The 24,767-nt window shown below is 43.7% G+C and overlaps 1 protein-coding gene across 12 annotated transcripts in view; it reads left to right on the top strand.

Moving 5' to 3' along the window:
* NEBL (nebulette) overlaps positions 1 to 24,767 on the top strand; it is an 874,906-nt gene that overhangs the window by 712,515 nt on the left and 137,624 nt on the right. For 10 of the 12 annotated variants that reach the window (XM_078663756.1, XM_078663754.1, XM_078663752.1 and 7 more), the window contains 2 exons: positions 3,918 to 4,022; positions 17,575 to 17,667. The exons of the other annotated variants lie outside the window; for them this stretch is intronic. In XM_078663756.1, coding sequence (XP_078519882.1) covers positions 3,918 to 4,022; positions 17,575 to 17,667 — 198 coding nt within the window. The remainder of the gene's footprint in view (positions 1 to 3,917; positions 4,023 to 17,574; positions 17,668 to 24,767) is intronic. 12 annotated transcript variants of the gene reach the window in all.

The raw sequence follows: 24,767 nt of genomic DNA, 5'->3' as shown, positions 1-24,767 counted from the left end.
CACCTATCTCCATATCATATGGGAATGCCCTGCGGTGGTGCGATTTTGGAAACCTATACATGAGGTGATGGATGAAGTAACGGGTGTTGTGATGATGCCGGAAGCCCGACAATGTTTATTGAATGTGTGGGGTCCGAATGATTATGACGTGTCGAGGATTCGGTGGGTGACTCTTGCCAATATGGTTGCGAAGAGGGATATTGTACAGTTGTGGGGGTCCCCTAGGCCACCTACAATGACTGCTTGGAAAGAGAGTCTAGACTGGTACATGTTCAGAGAGAAGACAGTGTATATGGCAAGAGGCAGACCCAAAAAATGGGGGAAGATTTGGGACCAATGGAACTTATACCGTGGAGATATTTGTACGCCCCCACTCACTGCGATTCCTAGTCTTTCCCAGTTGCCCTGACCTACATTCCTTCTAGCTGTGGTATATTGTGCTGGTCATATGCAATTCTGCCTTTGGCATCCTCCCCTCATCTGTATTAAAAAAATCTTTTCTCCTGTTGTCATATATCTCCGGTCCTCCTTGAGCGCAGACCTAATGGCTGTATTATTGCTGTATTGCCTTGATTGTATGTTTGATGTGTTGTTTCCTTTTGTTTTATATAATAAAAAGTAAAAAAAAAAAAAAATCATAAACCATATCTAGAGGTATCAGATACAGGGTGCGCAAAAACATACTATAAACAATACATTTCCTAGCACCACTTTTAGAACACATCAATCACATTAGGGCCTTGCGCCCTATCCACATACCAGCCCCCCTGGCCAACTGGCCATCCAAGAAGGGGCTCAAATGCCCTGTGTCCAGAATGTCAGGGCACGCTGCCAATGCAGCGCCAGTCAGGGGTGCGCCACCTGCGCAAACCTAAACATTGCAGCTGCCCACTACATGCGGGGCAGCTGAGAACAATGAACTGGGGCCTAAACGCTGCAGCTGGCACTAAGTGCTGCGCAGGTGTGAAAGGCCTGGCACCTCTGTGCCACCTCTGGCCCTCTCAGGGGCACTCTCCTGAATTGCACCTCACGGTGGAGCCATCTGGCTCTGGAATACAACCATGGGGAGCGTTGGAGCCACCTAGGCTCTTGGAACAAATAAACAGGCAACATGTGGGAGGCACCTAGGCTCTGTAAATAAACATGCCCATCGTTGGAGCCCTCTGGCTCTGAAACCGCCGTGCCCCGGGAGACATCTGGCCCTTAGAACTGGCTAAGCCTACAACTGGGGGAAAGCACGGGCCTACTGGCGCTCGGGACCCCCGCTGGGGGCCTTTAAACAGAGGGGCCTACGTTGGAGCCACTTAGGCTCTGGAAATAACTGGGGCCATGCGTTGGAGCGACCAAGGCTCTGGGGGCAATGGTGGGGCCCGGAAACGCCCCTGGGCCACTCTGGCCCTTTAAGAAATAATTTCCCCAGATGGTGGAGCGGCCCCCTGGCAGACAGGGCTGCTCTAACTTGGTGCCTCGCCCTGGCACCACAAAACACTATTGGCTCCCCAGTGCTGCAGACGGTACAAACACCCATGGAGTCCCCCGGCCCTTCTCAACTTACCGGGCTGATCGCAGGGGACTCCTCTCCATGGGACTCCTCATTCTGGACGCGGCGGTCGGCAGCACTTGCGAGGCCTCCCTCTCCTCATGGGAGAACCGTGCTGGCATCGGCTGTTGTCCCTCTTCACCTGTGCCCCCTCCTGGGACCCGGGCGTCTCTGGGTGCCGCAGGCAAAAGGCGGGGCTCTCTCTTCCACATGAGAGCCCCGCTGACCTCTGAAACACTTCTCTTTCCGGCAACTCCGTAGGTGCGGGCTTCCTGTTCAAGGCAGAAATCCCACCCCACGACAGGCATGACACTGCCTGACTTCCGGTCCGGGCCGATAGCGGTGATTTCACCAGCGTTGAATGCGGGGTAGGCTCCCGTAATACAATTAAATCAGGAAGGCGGCAATACTGCGTGGTGGGCACACGCAGTAAACTAAAAGCACCAGTATGCCGGGTGGGCACCCGCGCTAAGCTCAGCAACACGCGGGGTGGGCCCCCGCTCCCCTTGGCACCAAGGCAATCTCGGGAGAATCCCTCGTAAGGGGGGGCTGCAGCATCGTGCTGTGCAGCCCCCGCTCCTCCTCCGCCGGGCATCCAGATATAGCGCTTTCAGCAGCGCTAGAGGCAGCCAAAGTCCTGGAGCAGGGAACAAAGCATAAAGCCCCCAAAGTCCCTTAATAAGGTCATACAGAAAAAAAAGGTTCCATGGCATAGCTGGGCCCAGGAAGGCAGCCCTCCTGGCAAGTCCTCCTGTGCCCCAGCACCAGCCCGCCCTGCAGCAATCAGGAACAAGAACATTTTCATGGGGTCACAGCCCCTCTTTTATACACCATTTCTTTTGTTTCCAAAGGTGCAGGCAAAGGGCCAACCAGATGCAACTGGTTCTTGAGCACTTTGTTTTGCTCAGCCCCTCTGCCTATTCACAGGATGGGTCAGGGACATCAGACACACCACATGGGGTGGAGCAAGCATTGTGGAGGGAAGGCCCAGCCCTATTCAGGTCCCAGGTGCACTCCTCCCTCCCATCAACATGCAGATCTCCCCATTCACCACCGGGCAGCCCCATCCTGACTCCTAGAGCCAGGCACACCAGCCAGCTCCAGCCAATCACAAGCCAGACAGTCAATTCACATTCACTGCACATACATGCCAACTTCTAGAAGTGGCACCTCCACACTAGACACATTAAATCCGCGCACATCATCGCGCAGCATTTAATCTCACGAGTTTGCACATACCAAACTCGACCCTGCACTCCCCACACATCAGGAACTACCATGGACACGCATATCCCCATGCATTCCTATAGGAGGGCAGGCCACTCTCACCACACATACTCAGAGAGCGCACACACTTTACACTGGACCACAGTGAAAAAGTGCACAGAGGCCTAAAATCACCAACACCAGGTAACAGAAACAGAATAGGAAAATACAAATATTTTCGGGGTGAACCTGCCAAAAGGGCCAATTCCAACAACTGTACACAGTAAATTAATATAATTAACACATTTACTAGGAGAAGAATGTGTATGATGTTGGTGCTGTGTTTGGATGGGTTAAGTATATAGTAATAGCTGGTCCAAATTCTCTTGGCCTGGATTTACTGGGGATTATTAAGCATGCACTTGTATGGCACTATGCAATTATGTCCTTTGCCTGCTGGCTTTTATAATGGAAGATACATTAATGCAGTGCTTTGTGTCACTTTCTGCACATGAGTGCCCATGCAAACCGTAGCAAATAACTCTGGATACAGTTCTCCCACCTGCAACTCTTGAGTGTCTTCCTGCATGGAATTGCCAGGTATGCAAATTCTGGACCCAAAGCGTCTGGGCCTGACGACACTGGGCCCTCTTACAAGCTGCACAGGCTGCAGGCAGGAATACAACCTGACCCCTGCCCAGTACCTGCAAAAGCAACAAGGAGCAGACTCACCCTAGACCTAACCCCATTGGCTCTTCAACTGAAGTTTCTGCCTGCTCAGAAATGGATGATACCCATTGTATCAGTGGAAAGTGCCCAGCATATCAGTGGTGAAAAACCACAAGAAAATGTTCAAAATCAAGATTTTGGCCCTGCAATATTATCCACCCCCCCCCCCCAAAAAAAAAAAACACAGCAAACTTTTAATCAGGGTGTAGTGTGTTTTTTATCCTTTATAATATTTTCTGTCATCCATCTGGTGATACAGGTGCACTGGGTGGGTGTAAGCCTGGTACTAGAAGTCACAAGTAAGTTCCAGTTTACTCAAATGTATTTTGTTCAGAATTTAGATTCACTTATGACTTGGTTGAATGAAATAATGATGCAAGCATATATCAGTAAATACCAGCAAAATGTATAGCTTAATTGCTAGTGTTTCTATTTTTTTCAGAATAAATATAAAGACAAAGCTGGAAAGATGCTCTCTAGCTTCTCTACGGTTGCAGATACTCCTGAAATACAAAGAGTAAAAAACAGTCAGAGAAACATTAGTGCAGTAAGTTACAAATATTTCTAAGCATGACAAAACCTTTCAGTGACGTTTCATATATGATGATCAAGTGCTTTATTTTTTTAACAAAAACACATTATCATACTCAGTTTTCAGTATTTCAAACTTGACAACGCATTTTCTCTATCAGCATGTATAATTTCCTTTGCAATTGATAAAATAGAGCCCATGGCCCTCATTACTATGGCGGGTGGGCGAGCATCCAACCGCCATTGCCTCTGGCAGTTGTCTGGCCCACTACATGTCAGCAGTCCCACCTGCCCAATTACAATGTGACCTCCATGCTGGCGGTCAGAAACTGCTCTTTTCCATTATGGCTTTTGCTGCAGCCCTAGAAAAGGGCCACAGCACAAGATACAGTGGAAAGGGCAGCTCTCAAACATCCATCCACCGTGTGCTAGGCACCATGTTGTGCCTGGCACATGGTGCATGGATGTATGGGGGGTACCACATGTGCCTCCAGGCCACATTCCAGTGGCTCACAGGGTGTTGATGGCCCTACTTGGAGCCGCCATAGTCCCTTTCTGCCATGTAAAGGCTGAGGGAAAGGGACATCCTAATCCCTGCGGTGGTGCCTCCACAGGCACCACCCTCACTGTAGGGATTAGGCTCTGACCACTGCTGTGATGGGCTCCTTGAGCCTTTCAGAGGCGGCAGTCTCCCCCCCGCCCAATCACTATGACCACTGGAATTGTGATCCAGTGATCTGGTCAATACACCAGAAGGCGGGCAGACCGCCACCCATGGCCTGTCGGTGATGGTCTGTCTGACATCGGAATGAGGCCCCAAATTCTGTTTGCTAAGATTGAACATTTTCAGTTGAAAATTATTGATCAAAAAGCAAATTGATTGAGATGATTTGGCCGAAAATCAGTTTATTAGCACTTTGTACAAAAAATGCCTAGTTTAAATCATTTTTACTACCTCACTATAAATAGTTTCAATATATATTTCTTTATACATCTATATTTAAAACAATGCATTACAATGATAATAATAAAATAAAAATGAATTGCAATGGTCAGGCGCTATTTGGAAACAGAATAATATGATAACAGGCACTGGCAACCCATAAGTATTGCTTGCACTTTAAGTTATTAATCAAATGCTTTGGCTTTGACAATTCTAATTGTTGTTAAGTTTGTTTACAGTTGGATTGGATGGCTTACCCCACAAAACATAGTTTTTTTTAATTGCCAGGTAGCTGAATGAGTGTGTGCACAGTCGCTGCTTTTTATTTCAGACCATCCATCAATAATTATTTATTCAATTATGTGTTTATAATCGTAAAATTAGAAGATAAATCACTATTGATACATGACTCATCATAAAACAAAAGGGCTATAAATAAATATCATATTTTAAAAAAGTTACATAATACATTTTTTTTAACTACAATGAAAGGGACATCTTACATTAGTACACATATTGGACTATTTATATGTGTATAGCAGCATTAAAATTTAAAGCACATTTTATAAAGGACACAACAGCTGATATAAAAATGGATCTCCCAACATCTGTAAATGAGAAAAGAGCAGGCCTATACTGATAAAAACCCCATTAACCTTAAAATAGGGAGCTATGTAACTTTTACACTGGTAGTGATACGTCGGGCAAAATTGCTCCTACGTTTGTAAGGTAATTTCAACACATGGACATTTTAAAATAAAGTTACATTCATATTGTCCAGGAGGGAAACAAAGACTGCACTGTAATGAGCCCAATCAAAACCTTGTAACAAAGATCTCTCCCACAGGTTTTTGACCAAGGTAGGATAAGGCTCAAGTCGTGGGTTTGTTTGTATTACCTTACAAACTCTCATAATCTATTTTTTCTCGCCCATAGTTTCCCTCATTTCCATGGTAGGCTAAAATACTTCTCTTTCATCCTTTTCCCATCGGATTTAACAATAGATTGAGGAGCATGATGCAATTCGGGATGCTCCTGTTCAATTGCCATATTCTTGACATATGCCGACCACTGTATCTTATGCCCCAGATCACAATCAAGACAATCCTGGATTACTGCCTTATGAAAAGCTGTGTGGTCCATACACCACACAGAGATCCATAAAAGTCTTGGGGCAAGTTTTACAAAATCTTCTACAAACTCCAGACCTAGTTCATCATAGATAAAGGTACTTGAGTAGGTGGGGTCAACCCCAAGCAGTTTCCGACAGAACCCGTTCTTTTTCCTCTGTATCTTTGTACAATTTTGATAGCCATTACTATAAAACCAAAACACACTCCTGCCTAATACCTCTCTGGAGATTAAGTGGATGCAACACTCCCCTTCCTGGCCAAATCTATCAGTAGCAGCTATCTTTGAATGCATAGCCCGTAAAAAATACAACAGGATTTTAGGCAATCCCATATCCTCTAATCAAGACCATATCTTTGACCTGTGGGGTCGGTCAAAGGTGCCGCCTTGGTCCATAAATGATAAGTCGATGGTGCTTTTATTTGCCACCACATGTTTCCCGATCAGCAGCTCTAGGTTTAGGCATTGTTCCATTGTTCCCTTGCCCTCCCTAAAATCAAATTGAAAAGGACTTAAAATATTGTTATTTTTGGTGCATTCCTCCAATCACCCCAAAATAACTCTTTCAGCCACCTTTAAAATTGAATTTAAAAAAGAAATCAGCATATAGCAGCTAGGGTTCAGGAGGTCCAATTGTTTTGAGACTGGTTCAATTTGTTGCAGGGGTTGTGCACATACATACACAGAAGTATGCACAGTATTACGGGACCTCTGTGTATAGGGCATAAGCCTTTCTACTGCCTCAGTACCCACAATCCCAGGACCGACTAACTATAGTGTCTCATTCGCTCTCCAAAACAATCAGAAAAGATGCAAATGATTAGACACCTCAGAACACAACACTCCTGACTCTCTCAGGAATCGTGGTAACAAGACGTAGCCTTTCCCTCACTCGTACTTGTCCACAATAAGAATTGAAAGAGACACTGGTATAGTTTAAAATGTTTATTATAACTATTGTGCTCTATAATGCAATATATGAGTCACTACCAGCATCAAAATGCATAGTCCTAAACAGTTAGCATGGTAGCAAGTCCATATATTATGAAGGGAGATGTCATCTTATAAAGACAGTGATTAAAGGACAATAAGTCCAAACCACCCTCCCCTTGGTAAGAAGAAATATTATTATATAATAGAAGATCTCTGGCCTTTTCCAGCAGACCCCATACCTTGGTACCTAGATGGTATATCTACATCATAGGAACCGCATGGTTCTTCTCCCTCTCCAAGTGTGTGTTAACCCCTTCCACGCTCATGACGAGCTGGGCTCGTCATGAGGTAGCCTCCTCGCACGCTCATGACGAGCCCAGCTCGTCATGAAACATGGGAATAAGTAAATCCCAGCACAGGAGGGGAAAATGCATAGCATCGATGTGGTTAAACCAACATGCCTCCCCATAATATCCCAGCAGCCGCAGCTGTGTTAGCATGTTTTGTCTAGTTGCTAGGGACTGACCAGAACGGAATAACAAGGGGCATTGTTTGTCAACCTTGCTCACCGTGTTCAGACTAAACTCCAGGAACAGACCAAGAATGCGCAAAGCAAATAGTTCTCATGTGAAAGGCATAAACAGAGTTGTACAAAATAAAGCACTGGAGTAACGTGCGCAAAAGCAGCATCATGGTAGCAGAGCTTATGCTTACTTAGCGATGTTGACAATTACCCTATCGGCCATATAACAAAGTTGGCACACTTCCACTTCAATGGGATTCCTCTGGCTGCAGCTGCATTGAGGCTGTTAGTTAATGGAGGGGCCAAACATTGAGTATTAACTTATATGAGTCCATTGGGATCCAATGAGACCCAAGGAGCCTTTTTGGCATAACTGATCCTAATGGCATCGCATACTTTGTCCAGTTCAAATATTAAGGCTAGAGGGAACTCAATTAGATCCTCATCCCTTTCCTTATACCTGCTTGGATCCTGTGAATAGATATCAGAAAAGTGGTTTAGCCACTGTTCTTATGAAATGTTTATCCCCATGTCCTTTTGGGCATCTAGAGACATATCCTTACCCTTGACTATCTTCCAGAAGCCCCTAGAGTCCCCCTTGGTACATATATTAATTAATCTATCCCATGGTTCCTCCTTTAGTGTTTGCTTCTGTTGTAGCACAGACATGCTGGCCCTCAATAAAACTCTACTTCAAAAGATTTTCCCAGAACAACCTCAGCTACCACATTTGTCTCATTAGACTGTGCTGAAGGGGACTAGAAAATTTAGGGGACCTGGAATAAGAAAATAGTTAGCATTTATTCATTACCAAATAGATTTGCTTAGGCATAATCTATCTTTAAGTCATTGAACTTGGAAACAGATAAATTGACCACAACAAATGAATGAAACAGAATTAGCAGAATAGTTATCTCGGTTGGTATTTGTATCACATTTGAAGAAATGTTCTAACCAAATTAATTTTCGACTTAAAAGTATTTAATAAGCATAACTTAAGCTGTGAGAATCAAAGTTTAAAGGGAATTATCTTCTTTAGCCCAGTGAAATTATACCTTTGGAAATGAATCCTTTTTAGTGAATAACCCTTGAATAAACCATATAGATGAAAGTTCAGAAATCACCAAATGACTAGTTTCAGTTCATGGACAGGTTCGTCTGCATCTGTCCACACTGCAGCATCAATGCCACAGACTGTATCACTACTTATCAGAAGGACAGGATTAAGAGCTGACTCAAAATCATTACTTATACCTGCACTCTTCTCAGAAGATTTTAACTTATTATTTGGCCAGGGCTATGCCTCACTGCATAAAGCCCTTGAATAAGAAGACTCAGACCCTCTTTCGGATATGTTGCAGTTTCGGAAGCCTGACATATAATCTATTTTCGAGGTTAGAACATTAAACATTAATTCTAACATGTGCAACTTCTCATGCAAAAGAGCAATACATTTTTTATCCTCTTTCAAATCTCAGTTACTGGGGTCCAAACCCTTAATAATTTCTGTACCAGTGTCCTTAGGCAGTTCATTTTTCCGCACACCAAATAGTTATCCAATGTAGTCACAGGACAGGGTTTAACAGAGCTCGCCATACCCTTTTCCTGTTCTAATTTTCACGCCTCCATTTTTCAGACCATAAGTATAATTATAGTTTTGGTTCACATTGAGCATGTGCACTGATGGACATTACTGGCTGTATATGAAAGCATGCACAGATTTATGGTCATGTTATATGGGGTTATGTGGCTCAAATAAAGCTGTTCCATGGAGCTGAGCCATGCTGTTCCTATGATGTTAACCTTTGTGTTTAGGCTTTCAGGTGTGGGGTCTGCAAACAATGCCAAGCGATGTTCTGTTATATAAAATAACTTCTTACTGCCAACGAGAAGGTGATTAGGCTTAATTGTTTCGCCTTTTTCACAGTCATTGTAAAATGACGACTCCTTATGTATTCTATGGTATTGTAACAATGCTGATGATGCTACCTTTATGCATTTTGCTGCTGTTCGTTGTTGCATACTGTTTCATACAGGGCTTCCCTGGCCAAGAGATGGCTCTGATTATTCTTAATGTGGAAATGTACGAGAGAGCAAAAGATTGTCTTGTTCCTGTGTCTCTGAGGTGAGTCGGGACTGCTTGTTTTCTGGGTTATCTAAACATTGGTAGCTTCTTGATATTTGTAGGAGACCGAATGAGACACTATTGCTAGTCGTTGGGATTTTGGGTACTAATGTGGTAGGAGGTACCCCCTATTTACTGAGGTCCTGTTTTCTTGTGCATAGTTCTGTGTGTGAGCAGAATCCCCGCAACAGTCAGGTCTGCAATTCACAGCATGTTTGCAACTGTGTTTCTAGTCTCTCTCAGAGGATGCACACACTAATAGTTTCTAAGCCCATGGTGGTTGCACAACCTAGCCTTTTCTAGGTCTGTGGTGGTGCTAAGCAGTAGTATAATTAAAGGACAATTCTAGGCAGGCTAATAACCTAAGTAAAATAAATGAGGACTGCCAGGAGGAGCGGCAGGACAGATACTCTGAGGTCTAGGCATGGCAAGTGTGGATGGTAGGAGCAGTAACAGGGGACCCTCAAAGTGCTCTTGTTAGAACACGGAGTCTCTAGTTGGCAGAGGTAGGTATCTTTGTCTACAAATGGACACCACACCAGTTTAGAAAAATAAAGTATCTTTATCTAAACTCAACAGGACCAAAACAACAACAATCCAGCATACATGTAGTAAAATAGCACTTCTAAACGGTTATTTCCAAAATAAAGTTTGTAGAAAACAAATAGCTCTACCTGGGCTATTACGACATCGTGACAGCAATAAATCCATTGTGTGCCTCCGGCCACGAGTTGCCCGACATCGAGAACGGAAAAGTAGGCACCCCCAAACAAACAGTGCCTTTGGAAAGGAAGTCTATGACGATGCACAGTTTTGTGGAGGTGAGAAGTCTGTGCCGAGGTCGAGGCCGGCTCCTGACCTGCTGCGTGAGAGACGAGGCTTTGTGTTCAGGAGAAGGCGACTTTTTGAATCCAGGACAGGGGGAGTCGGTTGCGTCTGGGGTGAGGCATCAGTTTCAGTGACGAAGCAAAGTCAGCGAGTTCATGAAGTCACCCTCGGCAGTTATCAGTTCCCCAATAACAGGATGCAGGCCCTGCTGGTGATTGAGTCCGTGCGTGTGCTGATGTCGGGAATGCCAATAACTGCAGTTGTTAGCATGTGTCAAAGGGTGTCGGAGCTGTGGTACAAGCCGGGTAGTGCGTCTTGCAGTTCACGATTGGTGCCCCTGGCTTCGGTGTAGGTTGCGGCAGCACTGACAGCATCATAGATTGCTTTTCTTGCTTCTTTCAAGTTTCCTCCAGCTCCCAACAGCAGGAACAACCTCCAGAGACACAAAACTGGAATAGGCATGTCATAACTCTCATGAGTAGAGTTCTGGGGAGCTGGGGGTGAAGTCTTTGGGTCCCTGACAATTCAGAACAGTAGACAAGCACCCAAAGGCCCTTGGAGATTCTTCTTCAAGCAGGTTAACAGCAAAGTTCCAGTCTTGGTCCTTTCTTTGTCGGAAGCAGTGACTGCAGGCCAACCCCACACAGCAAAAGGGGCAGCACTCCTCCTTCCAGTTTTCCAGCTTTTTTCCTGGTAAAGGTTCCACTTGCACGAGATGCGCTGAGTCAGCGTTGCTCCCGATCAATGCTGACTCATCGCGCATCTAGTGCAAGTAATTGCAAGGATTTATTTGACTGAAATTAATCCCGACCCGGCCCCCATGATACGCCTACAAATTGACTAACTGTTCCTGCCAGGCATCGGGCAAGACTCATTTCGCTACTTCAAGTGATCGGATCATTTCCCCACCTCTGAAATTGAATTCACAGATGCCTGCCTTCACTGGCTAATCAGCCCACCCTGATTCTACCTGCTTACACCTGTCTCGTCCTGATGATGATCTCACATTCATGAGATTGAAACGCCGTTGATCCTTACAACTAAAACTCTATCACTTTCACTAATTAACTTGTAGTTTTACATATTGTTGTTATTTAGTAATTTTTAATGTCAAAAACACCCCTCACTTCACGCATGTTGTGTGAGCCCCTGAACTATTACAAGATGTATGCAATGACACTCCGTTTATGCTGTTAATGAATGTGAGTTCATACTAAAACTTTGTCTCCGAGCATATATTGCACAACCAGTCCTACTATACTTTGTTGAAACCTGACTAACGCTATCTTAAATACTTTAGTGGCCTAGGCCACACGAGGATTTTGGTGGCCTCATCCAGACCTTTGTTTTGCAAAATACTTAACCACCCCTGGTCTTAATACTGGGGTTCCCTTGTTTTTTTTAATGTATACTTTCTAAAAGTGGCATTTGCAAACACATAATTTAAAAACAATCTGTTCGAGGTATATGAGCTGCAGATTACACACTGTGCATAGATAGCCACCTAGTGTTGGGCCCGGATGTTTGTAGTTTGTTTTTGTCCTGTAAAGTTCTTTGGAAGTCACGAAATAGGTGACTCCTCTTTTGGACCACATTGCGCATGGGCATCGGCTCCATCCTCAGATTGTTTTTTTCCGCCATCGGGCTCAGATGTGTTTCCGGTGCTCCAGTTTGGAACCGAATTTCCTTTGGCGCGCAATCCTCACCTCAGTTCGACGGTATTGTTTCGATCGCCCTCCCCATCAACGCGATTCGTCACCACTTCGAAGTCTTCGATTCCGGTCGTCGACGAAGGCCTTTGGGCCTACCTGGTCCTTACTCTCTGGCTCATGGAAAGGACGCCATTCAAGAAGTGTCCTCAATGTGGGTCGAAGTTTCCCCACACAGATCTACATGAGGTGTGCAACCTTTGCCTCTCACCGGAGTACGAGGCCAAAGACTGTTCCGCTTGTGCCTCTTTCTGCTCCAAGAAGACAATTCGGGACCGACGAGCTCAAAGAACCATGTCTCGCTAGTCAGCTTCGATCCCCGACGACATCTTTGAAGAGGGCGTCGACATTCGAGAACACCAGCGGGCCAAAGAAAGTGCCAGCTCCTCTGATGCCGAAGTCTCAGACGTCGAGGACATCACTCCAGCTCAACGGGTCGTAAGTAAGAACGCCGACCACAACCCTTCCTCGACACCCTCAAAAAAGGCTTTGGTCACACCCTCACCTTCGGACCCGGGTGCACACCGAGAGACTGCTTCCCACGCCCTGCCTTCGGGCCCGGCAAAGAAGGCTACTAAGCCTTCAGGCAGCTCAGGCTCGAGTCAGCCTATTCCCGGTGTTGATCCCATACCGACACAGAAGAAAAAGACATCTTCCTTAGCCACGCCGACCGCTGCTCGGACACCCAAGCACTCGGCACCGAAGACTGGCACCGGCCCATCGATGCCAAAGCCGCACTCGGAGCCGAGTAAAAACCCGCCTAAAGGTCCCGACTCACGTGCGTCGGAGCCGAAAAAACACCCGGAACCGAAAAAACACGTTCCGGTAAAAGACATTTCGAACGGTCATAGTTCTATGCCAAAAGACCCTAGACCAGCTACCGAGTCGGTGCCGAAAAAACCTCCGGAACCGAAAACTTCTACGCAGAAGGATCTGCCCTACATAGAAGAGCTTTTTACACCAGATCCTACTCAAAAGACTCTTTTAAAGGATCCTAAGACTGGCCAACTAGCTCTTTGCTCCAAGAAGAGACCACTAGTGGCGCCTGCAACTCCTCCTCTTCCAAAAATGAAAAGAGACATTGCAACCTCTCCATTAAGAGTCCCTTCTCCACCACCTCCCTATACCTTTCCTCCTTCTACATCTCCTCCACCACATCATTCGCCTACACCATCCACTAATCCATATGATGATGTAAATACAGACTCTGATGACACAGGTGGGGTGTACATGACCCAGTAGGACCAATAGTCCCCCTCAGTCACCTGATCCATGGGATGATTATAACACCCCTGATGTGCCTTACGTCCCTCAAGACGATGTATATCCTTCCAGGCCTTCCCCACCAAAGGACCCTATAGGTTTTAACTTACTAGTCCTGTTGACCTGCAAACCGATACTGTGGAGGAAGATTTCTTATTAGACACTTTTGATACTACACAAAGGTCCACTGCCATTTTGCCATTGCTTAAATGGGTCATTAAGCATGCAACAGAGGTATTTAAAGATCCTGTCAGGGCTCGGGTCCTCAACCCTCGCATTGAGAAAAAATACAAAGCTGCCCCTACAGATCCAGTTTACATTAGAGGTCCAGCATCACTAGATTCTTTAGTAGTATCTAATGCACGTAAACGTGCTAATTCACAAACATCAGGTGAGGCCTCACCACCAGATAAGAAATCTAAATTCCTTGACTCCTCTGGTAAGCGCACAGCATCACAGGCAGCTAACATATGGCGCATTGCCAATACTCAAGCGCTATTGGCAAGATATGACAGGGCACATTATGATGAACTAGAATCCATAATGCAGCATCTACCAGATAAATATAAAAACCGGGCCAATCAACTCATACAGGAAGGTAAAAATATCACCAATACTTCCATTCGTTGTGCCCTAGATGCCGCAGATACTGCCTCAAGGGCAATTAATACTAGTGTTCTTCTGCGTAGGCATGCCTGGCTACGTATTTCAGGTTTCAAACCTGAAGTGAAAAATTCCATCCTCAATCAGCCATTTGATGAGAAACACCTATTTGGCCCTAATGTCAATGTATCTTTAGACCTCTTTGCCACCCACGAAAATGCCAAATGCCCAAGCTTCACCGCCAGATATCTCCACCCACTGTCCAAAGGCAATGCAATATGGATGAACTGGTCAAACAGATTTGCGTACGCTTTTCCACCTCTACCACTCATGCCACTAGTAGTACGCAAACTACAGCAGCATTCTCTGACCCTCATCCTAGTTGCTCCAACGTGGGCCAGACAGCCGTGGTACACCACACTGCTGCAACTGTCTGTAGTACCGCACCAAAAATGATACCTGTCTCCACACCTTTTAACACAGAACCATGGAGAGATCAGGAATCCGGACCCAGCTCAGCTCAACCTTGCGATCTGGCTCGTGAAATCCTAGAATTTGGATATCTTAACCTTCCTCCAGACTGCATGAATGTCATAAAAGAAGCTAGTCGTCCAACCACTAGAGCATGTTATGCAGCTAAGTGGAAACGCTTTGCAATTTATTGTCACAACAACAATATTAATCCCCTAGACGTGTCTATTCAACACATCATAGGATACTTACTGCACCTCCAAAGATGAAACTTAGCCTTTACGTCTATTAAACTGCATCTTGCTGCAATAGCAGCATATCTGAAAAACAGACAGCATCTATCTCTGTTCAGAGGGCCTGCTATTAAAGCCTTTATGGAAGGCCTTAAGAGAATATTTCCTCCCAGAGTACCACCTTCACCTGTGTGGAATTTAAACATTGTTCTCACACGGATAATGGCACCTCCCTTCGAACCCTTACATAAATGTGAACTACAATGTTTAACATGGAAGGTTGTGTTCCTAGTAGCTATTACTTCTCTGCGGAGAGTTAGTGAACTACAAGCACTAACCATTCGAGAACCTTTCTTGCAAATGCATCATGATAAGGTCGTTCTCCGTACTAATCCAAAATTCCTGCCCAAAGTCATTTCTCCCTTCCAACTCAATCAATCTGTGGAACAGCCCGTTTTCTTCTCGCACCCACAGACAGTAGCAGAAAGAGCTCTTCATACCCTAGATGTCAAAAGAGCATTGCTATACTACATCGAGAGAACACAACCCTTTCGTAAGACCATACAACTTTCTTTCTCACCACCACATAAGGGTAATCCCATATCAAAATCTGGGATAGCTAGATGGATTGTCAAATGCAAACAGATTTGTTACCACAAAGCTAAACGTACACATCTGTTCCTCCTAAAGCCCACTCTACAAGGAAAATAGGGACTTCAATGGCATTTTTAGGGCACATTCCCCTAGATGACATCTGCAGAGCAGCTACATGGTCTACACTGCACACATTCACAAAACACTATTTTGTAGATGTGCAAACCAAACAACAAGCTAATGTGGGCCAGACTGTTCTCATTATTTTAAACTACTGCAACAGATAGGGGTGGTCGCCGCTAAGAGTGGGTACTGCTATACAATCTGTGCACAGTGTGTAATCTGCAGCTCATATGCCTCGAACGGAAAATGCTACTTACCAGTATGCATCTGCTCTTAGCATGTAGAGCTGCAGAGTTACACATGCCCACCCGCCTCCCCGGCTACCCTTGTCTGTTCCAGTATTATCCTAATTAGATACAGTTTACATGGACATCCTTCCTTTTCTTGCAAAGCTCCATCCTTTCCCTAGTGGCGAAAAACAATCTGAGGATGGAGCCGATGCCCATGCAAAATGTGGTCCAAAGGAGGAGTCACCTATCTCGTGACTTCCAAAGAACTTTTCAGGACAAAAACAAACTGCAAACATCCGGGCCCAACACTAGGTGGCGAACTATGCACAGTGTGTAACTCTGCAGCTCTACATGCCAAGAACAGATGCATACTGGTAAGTAGCATTTTCCTTACTAAACTTTTTTACTCTGTCTCTTCCCAATGGGAAGTTATACTTGTAATATGTTACAAACTATCTCCCATGCTATCCTATGATACAGATAGCCTTTCAATGGTGACATACGAAATGAGCAGTATTTTACTATCAGAACTTGTCAAACACACCAGTACATGTTCTACCTTTCACACCTGCACCCTGCCCATGGGAGTACCTTGGGCCTACCTGAGGGGTGTCGTTCATGTAAAAAAAGGGACGGTTAGTGCCTGGCAGGGAGTGCAATTGCCAGGTCGACATGGAAGTTTACAACTGTGCACACAGACACTACAGTGGTACATCTGATACACACTTACAGGCCTACTCATGTGGTTGGCACAAGTAGTGTGGCAGGCCCACTAGTAGCATTTGATTTACAGGCCCTGACACACTCAGTACACTTTAATAGGGACTCACCAGTAAATCAAATATGCCAATCATGGATAACCAATTATATTCATAATTTACAGAGAGCATGTGCACTTTAGCACTGATCAGCAATGGTAGTGCTCAGAGTCCTATAGCCAACAAAAATAGGTCAGGAAAAATAGAAGGAAGAAGCAAAAGGTTTGGGGATAACCTTGCAAATAGGGCAATTTCCAACATGTTTAAACATAGGAAGTGTAGCCCTGCTGAACACCCAGTTATGTCATGATGGACAATGTACCAGTAGTTGTAGTGCTGTAAAACCTAAAATCACACAACTGCCTACTTTAATGCCTCATCTCCAAATCTCTAATGGAAAGTCTAATACCAGAATGTAAATCATGTGTGAAATGTCATTGCTTTAATGCTCAGGCCAACCAAGCAATGGTTAATGAGGAAAAGCAGGTAACTCAATGGGCGAAGTAGGCTGACCCACATCAATTGTCAAAAATTACTTCTATTGTTTTTTAGAGAAATATTACTTTGAGAATGAGGAAGCCAAGAAAACATCTAAGAAAATGCACCATGGGTTAGAATGCGCAGGAACTGGGGAGTGAGTCAGTCATCGTGAGTTTAATAACAGCAGAGAGCAGAAGACGTATTCATTTGTTTGTAATCAGGAAACAACTAGTCTCGAGATTTGCACATGTCCTTTGGTAGTGTACACTATATATATCTCCGATACATTGGAAAAATAGACAGCCCATTACCACTAACAGAAAACTAAAAGCAGCTATATGACAACGTATGATGACGTTTTATGAAAACAGTTTGATGCAATACAGTTTAGACAAGCTGCTTTGGGATATTGTTTAATTCTTACTGTAATCCGACTTCTTAGTCCTTAGGTTAAGAAAACTGCACGATTATTTCGTTCTTTACCTATTATTTACTTAACAATCAAATGCTTTTTCCTTCGTGACTCTCCCTGGTGTACATGTCAATGGGTACATCAATGAGCAGAGATTGAACATTAGCCTGATTTATTAATTAAATGATGATGTCATGTATTTAACAAAGGTATTTTACAAAGAAGGAGTGGGAGCTGGGACTGCCGTCAGTGAGACTCCAGAAATAGAACGAATTAAACAAACTCAGCAGAATATCAGTGCGGTAAGTGTCCTAACACATGTTTTTTGTTTTCTACCTGTGTCAGTAGCATGTACAGGCAGGCCATGTCTCCTTCTGATTACAGACAATACATGCGTCTTTTCCAAGTACTCAATGTCTGTTACAGCAATGGTGCTCGTTATTACTTCTCTTGCAGAGTTTACACAGTTTCTCATGTTACACATGCTTCATTTGCATCTCGCAATTTTGTATTATCCCAAATAACTTTAGCAGCGAAACGAAGCCCAATTGGTATCAGTAACTCATGAATTTATGGTATCACTAACATTTATTAGATAAGGCGTTCCCTGCTAATCAATAGAGCTCTTCAATCTGAAAATTTACCATAGCACATTTCTAGGATCAGTGCTGGGAAATGGACAACTTGTGGCAGGCCTTCAGATACAGCACACGCCTTTGTCCCTTCTCATGCCCAAGAACATTAACACATCTAGGTCCTATAGTCATGGTATATGATATGGTAAAATTTATTTTTAGACCCAGATTTCCATAAATTCATAGAAATGGTTCAGTAAAGATTGCAAGCCAATAGCTCTCCGACGAATAAAGACGGTATCGTCCGCGTACAGCAAGGTGGGTACTGTCCTGCATCCAATCCTTGGGATGTCTTTACAGTTTTCCCTCAAAAATAGATCTAATTGATTTATTTATGATTTAATTGATTTATTATATAAAAGAAAAAGAAAAGAAAAGGAGCTAAACTACAAACCAGCTTAAAGTGCTTAGTGCATTCTCCTGATGGGCCAATTCTTACCCTTGCCTCGAGCCCCAAATCTAGGTTGTGCAAAAGTGCAACTATAGCTTCATCCATCCCCATGTCCCTCAGCATAGCATATAGCTCAGGTCTTACCACCGTGTCAAATGCTGTGCTGAGGTCCATGAAGGCTTAGTATATACTTTCCTTTTTAGGCACCGTATACCTGCTATCTATCAAATATAGATTCAAATTCTGTTCAATCGTCCATGTTCGGGCATCAATCCATACTGTATATCAGATACTATATTGTTATCATTTTCCCAATCTAATAAACGCCTCAATAAACCCCTACCCAATACCTCTACTTCTGCATCTATCAGAGAGATCGGACGGAAGCACGCTGGGTCTGCACGGTTCCCCTTTTCAAAAACGGGTATTAAGATAGATTGATTCCACGAGACTGGAATATGATCACGGGCTGCTGCATTCAATTGTTGTGTAACCAGGTGTGCCCAAAGATCTCTACATGATTTAAAAAGGTCAACAGGAACCTCATCAGAGCCTGGAGCCTTCCCTGCTGACAATTCCATTATACTCATCTTTTCTAATTAAAAGTGAGCTGTATTTTTTATAATAGGGCAGGAGGTTGAAGTATATTCCCAATCTCCAGTATATATGCAACCAACATGCTTTTCCCATTTCTGCACAGGTATGGTAACACATAAGTCTACTGTTGTGCCCTCATTAAATAAAGGCTGATTTGCTACCCTCCAGAAGTCTGCACTATTCCTTGTGTCGCAGGCTTCTTTAACCTTATCCCATGCTTCTCTCTTCAGGGCACCCAATCTTACCTTACAAGCTAGCGCATATGCCTACCAGGCCGCCTTAACTGCGCATCTCAGCCTTGGGTTAGAATTTATTGCTATCGTCAAGTTTTTATGGGCCTTTGAGCAGTTCTTGTCAAACCATTTAGGTCCTGAGCTAATAACTTTAACATTATCTCAGGTCAAGGCTCGGTGAATCTCTTTGCAGATGTTAGAAAAAGAGTTTAAAATGGGCAAGTCTTTTTCTTCATTCAGACAGACCATAAATCACTACTGCACTACTTGACCAGATTCCTTAACAATTCCTCCTGAAGGTCTGGTAACGACTAATCACGCTGCCCAACTGACTCTTCGTGCTACAGCAACTGGCAATGTAAAATCTTCACTCCATGCTACAGCAATGAAAGCCCGCAGGGACCACCCATGACGCTCTCCCTTCTCCACTCCACCCCTTCCACCTAGAATGAATCTCTTCTAGCTGGAATTTGAGAATGTAACTTTTTTCAGTGGGAATAGCCTGATCCCTGTACCGACCCTTGCTCCATTTAAAAATTGCTTTTCTCTGGTTTTGCTCATTGGATTTTTGTTCTGATATAACTTTGTTTATTAAAATGTACTATATTTTTCTAAATTGGTTTCGTGTTTTTCCTTGTGTTGTGTTTTCGGTTCATTACTGTCTGTGTGTTGCATACATACTTTATGTTTTGCCTCTATGTTAAGCCTGACTGTATTGTGCCAAGCTACTATAGGATTGATCACAGATTAATTCAGTGACTTTTGTGGTTCACCCTGACAAAGATTGTGCTTGTTGCGTTGGAGGGGAATCCACCCCCATTAACCAAGAACCCAATTTCTGATATTGGTGTTGAGCAGTGGGATCCAGTATTTGTATGTGTGCAGTGCCACTGAGTGACATTTATCTCTCCACGTTTACTAATAATTGAATTGCATTGATGCTATTTTTAATGCATGATTGCATCTTTTGTGGTTGTGATTGCACCCGAATAAAGATTTATTTTTTTATTATAAAACAAACCAAATGATTTATATCCCCTACTTCTTTCCATTAGTCCTGCTATGATCCTTTTAGGTTCACCTATTGAGAGTTTGTCCCTATTCCTTTTCTGATATAAACAAATTATGTACGATCTCAGTTTCTGATAATATTTCCGTGTGGCTTACCTCATTCTCTCTCACACCCTCTCTGTTTCTCTACTGAACATACATATCAGTCTCATTTAGAATTGTACGTCCGGCACCTTTCTGAAAATCAGATTAAGCTGGAATTCCTTGTTTTGATCAAAGAAACAGACAATCCGGTAAATAAAGCTTGGCTCCCCTAAATGAATCTGAATAGCTTTAAAACTCTAGCTGATGCCAACAATTCCAGTTCACTTTTATTTATATGAAAAGGGTACTGGCTTTCTTACTCCTGATGAAAGTGACTGTTTCTTGCTAAAACCTACTTCAGAAGAGCAGTCCAAGCCAAAGTCTTGTTGCACTTGAATGGACGCTACAACTTGCTCTATGGTCTACTCAACACCATATTGTAAGTAACCGTGCTATGGCTTCTTGTCTCTTCAAAAGTCTGAAGTGTTTCAACCATATTATCCGCTTTGAAAAATCCTAGTGCCTCATCCACGACCTGAGCACTATCATACAAGACCAGCCGAATTGTCAGCCGTGCATACTAGTCTGAGTAAAAAACACCTCATGTGTATGGCACCTTAAGAGAATCCACTACACCATCAAACTGTAAACACAAAATGAAGAAAAAGAAACAAAAACATGCACAAATCAAACTTTGTCCATGTATGTTGCATGTCTGGAACACACTCATCGTCAATATCTAAACTGTCCTTATTTTCCTGCACTTTAGAAAAGATTTAAAGACTCACTTCTTCAGAGAACATTACATCTCTAGACAGTAGATTTCACCTCACTCAAAAAGGATTCTAAATTTCATTTTACGGCTCATGTACAATACTATGTCTATCCAGTCTTGTCTTGTGATGTACACATACCTACATATATGTAAACATCACAAAAATACCCTTTCAGGCGTAGAGTGACAAATAAATAATTCAAAAAAGAAGCAGAGAACTCTGGGTAGTTCTCAAGTTTAGGTGGAAAGCAGCTCCTGTATAGAGCACTCTCAACACCAGCGACACTCTAGATCTGCTCACCTCAAATTTCTGCATTTCTATCAAAGTTTTTAAGCATAGTGTTAGCACAGTGCCATCCTTGTTGAGATAGAAAGGGACAAAGCATTTTGCCATTTCTACAGCAAAGACTTTAAGCATAGGATTATCTCGACGTGGATGGCACTGTGTTAATCTAGAGTGTCACTGGTGTTGAGAGTGCTGTATACAGGAGCTGCTTTTCTCCTAAACTTGAGAACTACCCAGCGTTCTCTGCTTCTTTTTTGCATATATGTAAACATATACATATGTATTAGAATATGTGAAAGTAGGAAGATCCATGAAGACAATGAAGTATTAGTAGGGTCAAAAACCAGTTTAGGCCTCTTGCTATGAACATTTCAGTGCCCCTAATATTCAGCTTCTCACTCTCCCTCTCCTCCAACTTTGCTCCAGATATGATGAGTTATGCAGAGGAGTGTGTGAGATAGAGGCTGTGCAGCAGGAAGGGCTGGGACTGCCAAGCCCACTGTGCCCTGCATTGGAGAAGGCGGGCCAGTGATCAGCTCCCCAGGCGGGTATACTTAACCCCAGGAGGAATTTGTTAGTGCGGGATTTGCCCGGGTGCATGCCTGGCAATGACCGGGCCAAGAGCAGGTCAGGCTGCACATGGCTGCACCTGCCAGTGCCTCAATAAGGGAGGGAGGGTGGGACGGGCCAATTCTCGTTGCCTTCATTGTCTTTTCTGTCTTGTTACTCTTTTGCTACTTCTTTTTGCTCACTTATTTATTTATTTATATGGTGTTTTATACAGTGCGAACATAACCTAAGTAGGGTATCAGAGCGCTTCACATTTACATAGCTTTAAACTTAGAACAGCATGTTTGACGTGCAATTTTAGAAAGAAAAACCAGTGTACAGAAATTTGCTAGATAGAGACAGTTGTGCTACAAGAGCCTAAGTAATTATACATTGGTTCGAAAGAGAAACATGTGTGCTTTCACACTCACATACACAAGACATAAACAATTGTTAAGGATCGATTTGTATTAGCAGGTGTGTGAACAGGAAGGTAATCTAATAGTGTCTAATCTGCTGAAATTATTGAAGGAATGTTCTCATAAAAAAGGACTTGGCTTCATTTTTGAAAGCAGAAAATTATGAAATTATTTTAATGTTCGGGGGAGAGCGTTCCAAATTGTTGGTACTGCACAAGTGAAAAAGCACGGTCATAGGTTCTTTTCTTTCGGAAGAGGGATGGTTTGAGCAATAGATCTCCATGATTCTGGGAAACTCTGCATCCTCCTGAAAGTGTGATTTTCTGGGCTAGGTACATTGGAGTTTTGTAGTGTATCACTTTGTGAGTGACACATGCCATCTTTAGTTGGATTCTTGCTTCGTAAGGCAGCCAGTTTAGCACTTTCAGATGAGGGGAGATGTGGTTGAATTTTCTGGAGCCTGTTATAAGTCTTGTGGCCGCATTGAGACAAGCTTTTAGTGGTGCTGTTGAAATCTTGGGTAAACCTGCTAGAGTTGTGCAACCGTACTTGATGATCGATATGACTAATGCCTGGACTGCTGTTTTAAGCTCTTAATTAGTTATGCAAGGTTTCAGTTTTCTGGGTTAGCTTAAATGGATACAGGCATTTTTTGCCACTGTGTTAATGTGAGTTAGCATGTTCAGGTTTTTCCATAATTCCAAGGGATTTGGTTGAGTCTACAAGCCTCGCAGCACAGCTTGGCGCAGTGATCAGCTTGGTCCATTCCATGATATTAGTAGCACCTTTCTGGGGGGAAATCAGAATGAATTCATATTTATGGGTGTTAAACTTGAGGTGATTACTAGTTAGCCAATGGACAGTCCTCTTTAATGCCTGGTCCATGATACCGATCTCTTCTATCGATGTGATCTTGATATAGAGCTGTGTATTGTCTGCATACATGTGGAAGGAGATGTTTGCCTGTTGTAAGATTTCTGTTAGTGGTTCTACGTAAAGATTGAATAGAACAGGGGATAGTGTTGAACCCTGTGATACGCCAATAAGATTTCAGGATGATGCAGATAGTGTTTGGTTCCATATGAATCTTTGCAATATGTTCTCCAAGAAGGATCTAAACCACTCTAGGACTGTATCCTCTAAGCCCATTGTTTCTTTCAGGCATTCTAGGATTTTGGCATGGTTTACAGTGTCGAATGCAGACGAGAGGTCGAGCAGGATTAGGAGACAGGTTTCGTTGCAGTCAAGGGCATGTATAGCGTTGTCCATAATGTGCAGAATTACTGTTTCAGTACTGTACTTTGGTCTAAACTCTGACTGGTAGTCATACAGCAGGTCGAATTCAGAGATGTGTTTGCTCAGGTGTTGTACACATTTTTCCAATACTTAGGCTAGCACTGGCTAAAGTTGTTAAGGTCTGAGGGGTTTTAGGCAGTCAGGTAGTGAGCCTTGCAATAGTGAAGTATTAATAATCTTTGTCTATGAGGGAATGAGCAGATGGTTTACTGAAGACCAACAGTTTGCAGGTAGAGGATTGTTGAAATGATTATTTGGTTTTATGGTTGAAACAATTTTAGCATTGCATGGCTTGAATTCTGACCATAAAGAATTATTTTTAGGCAATATCAGAGTTGGTTGATATTGAGGCTTAGCTGGGGTACTCTTTTTGATCAAAGGGATCTCTGCACCCTTTACAGAGGGTTTGAGTGATTGGGTCCCGTGGCAATCCCAGGGGCGGGATTGGCAGCATTGTAGCCCAACACACACGTATTAAAATTAGTGGTGAAGACCAGGGTCAGAAATGTAGAAGTGACTCCCGATCGTGGAACAAGTTAGTTGCCAGGGCGCCGATCCCTGACGTGGACGGCTAGTTGAGAATCAATCTCTAACAAAGACAGCCTCACGGTCTATCCGGGGGAACAAGAATCTCTGATTCGGGAGGAATCCGAGATTCTTGTTCCCCCAGATAGACCGCCCCTGGGATTGCCATGGGACCCAATCACTCAAACCCGGGCCAAGCAGCTCAAGTACAGCTTGGATCCAAGCACTTGCTGTCCACGCAACCCGGCGACTGATTACCAATAACTCGACCACCAGCACTGCCCACGCCCCAGTCCTGATGAAGATCCTATAGTTATCTGTATTGAAACGCCGTCAACCTTTCAGTGCAAATATTGGCGTGAAATACGAAGCGGTTGAACATTTGAATATCTGAAAATTGAATTTCTAATCCATCTGGAACCGCCGTATGCTAAAGAATACACTGTATATATATTCACCAGTCACCTTGCGCCACTCACGCTGTTGCACATTGTCACCTGCGTCGCTATCTTGGTTTTCACTGTCACACCTAGAGGACCTTGTACAAGTTGGGTTGTTTCTTCAATTATTGTGATTTATATACTGCAGTGCTGCTATAACT

The sequence above is a fragment of the Lissotriton helveticus genome, chromosome 10 (assembly GCF_964261635.1).
Source record: "Lissotriton helveticus chromosome 10, aLisHel1.1, whole genome shotgun sequence".
Taxonomy (NCBI): Eukaryota; Metazoa; Chordata; class Amphibia; order Caudata; family Salamandridae; genus Lissotriton; species Lissotriton helveticus.
The sequence above is the reverse complement of the archived record's forward strand: the minus strand, read 5'-3'. Positions and strand labels throughout refer to the sequence as shown.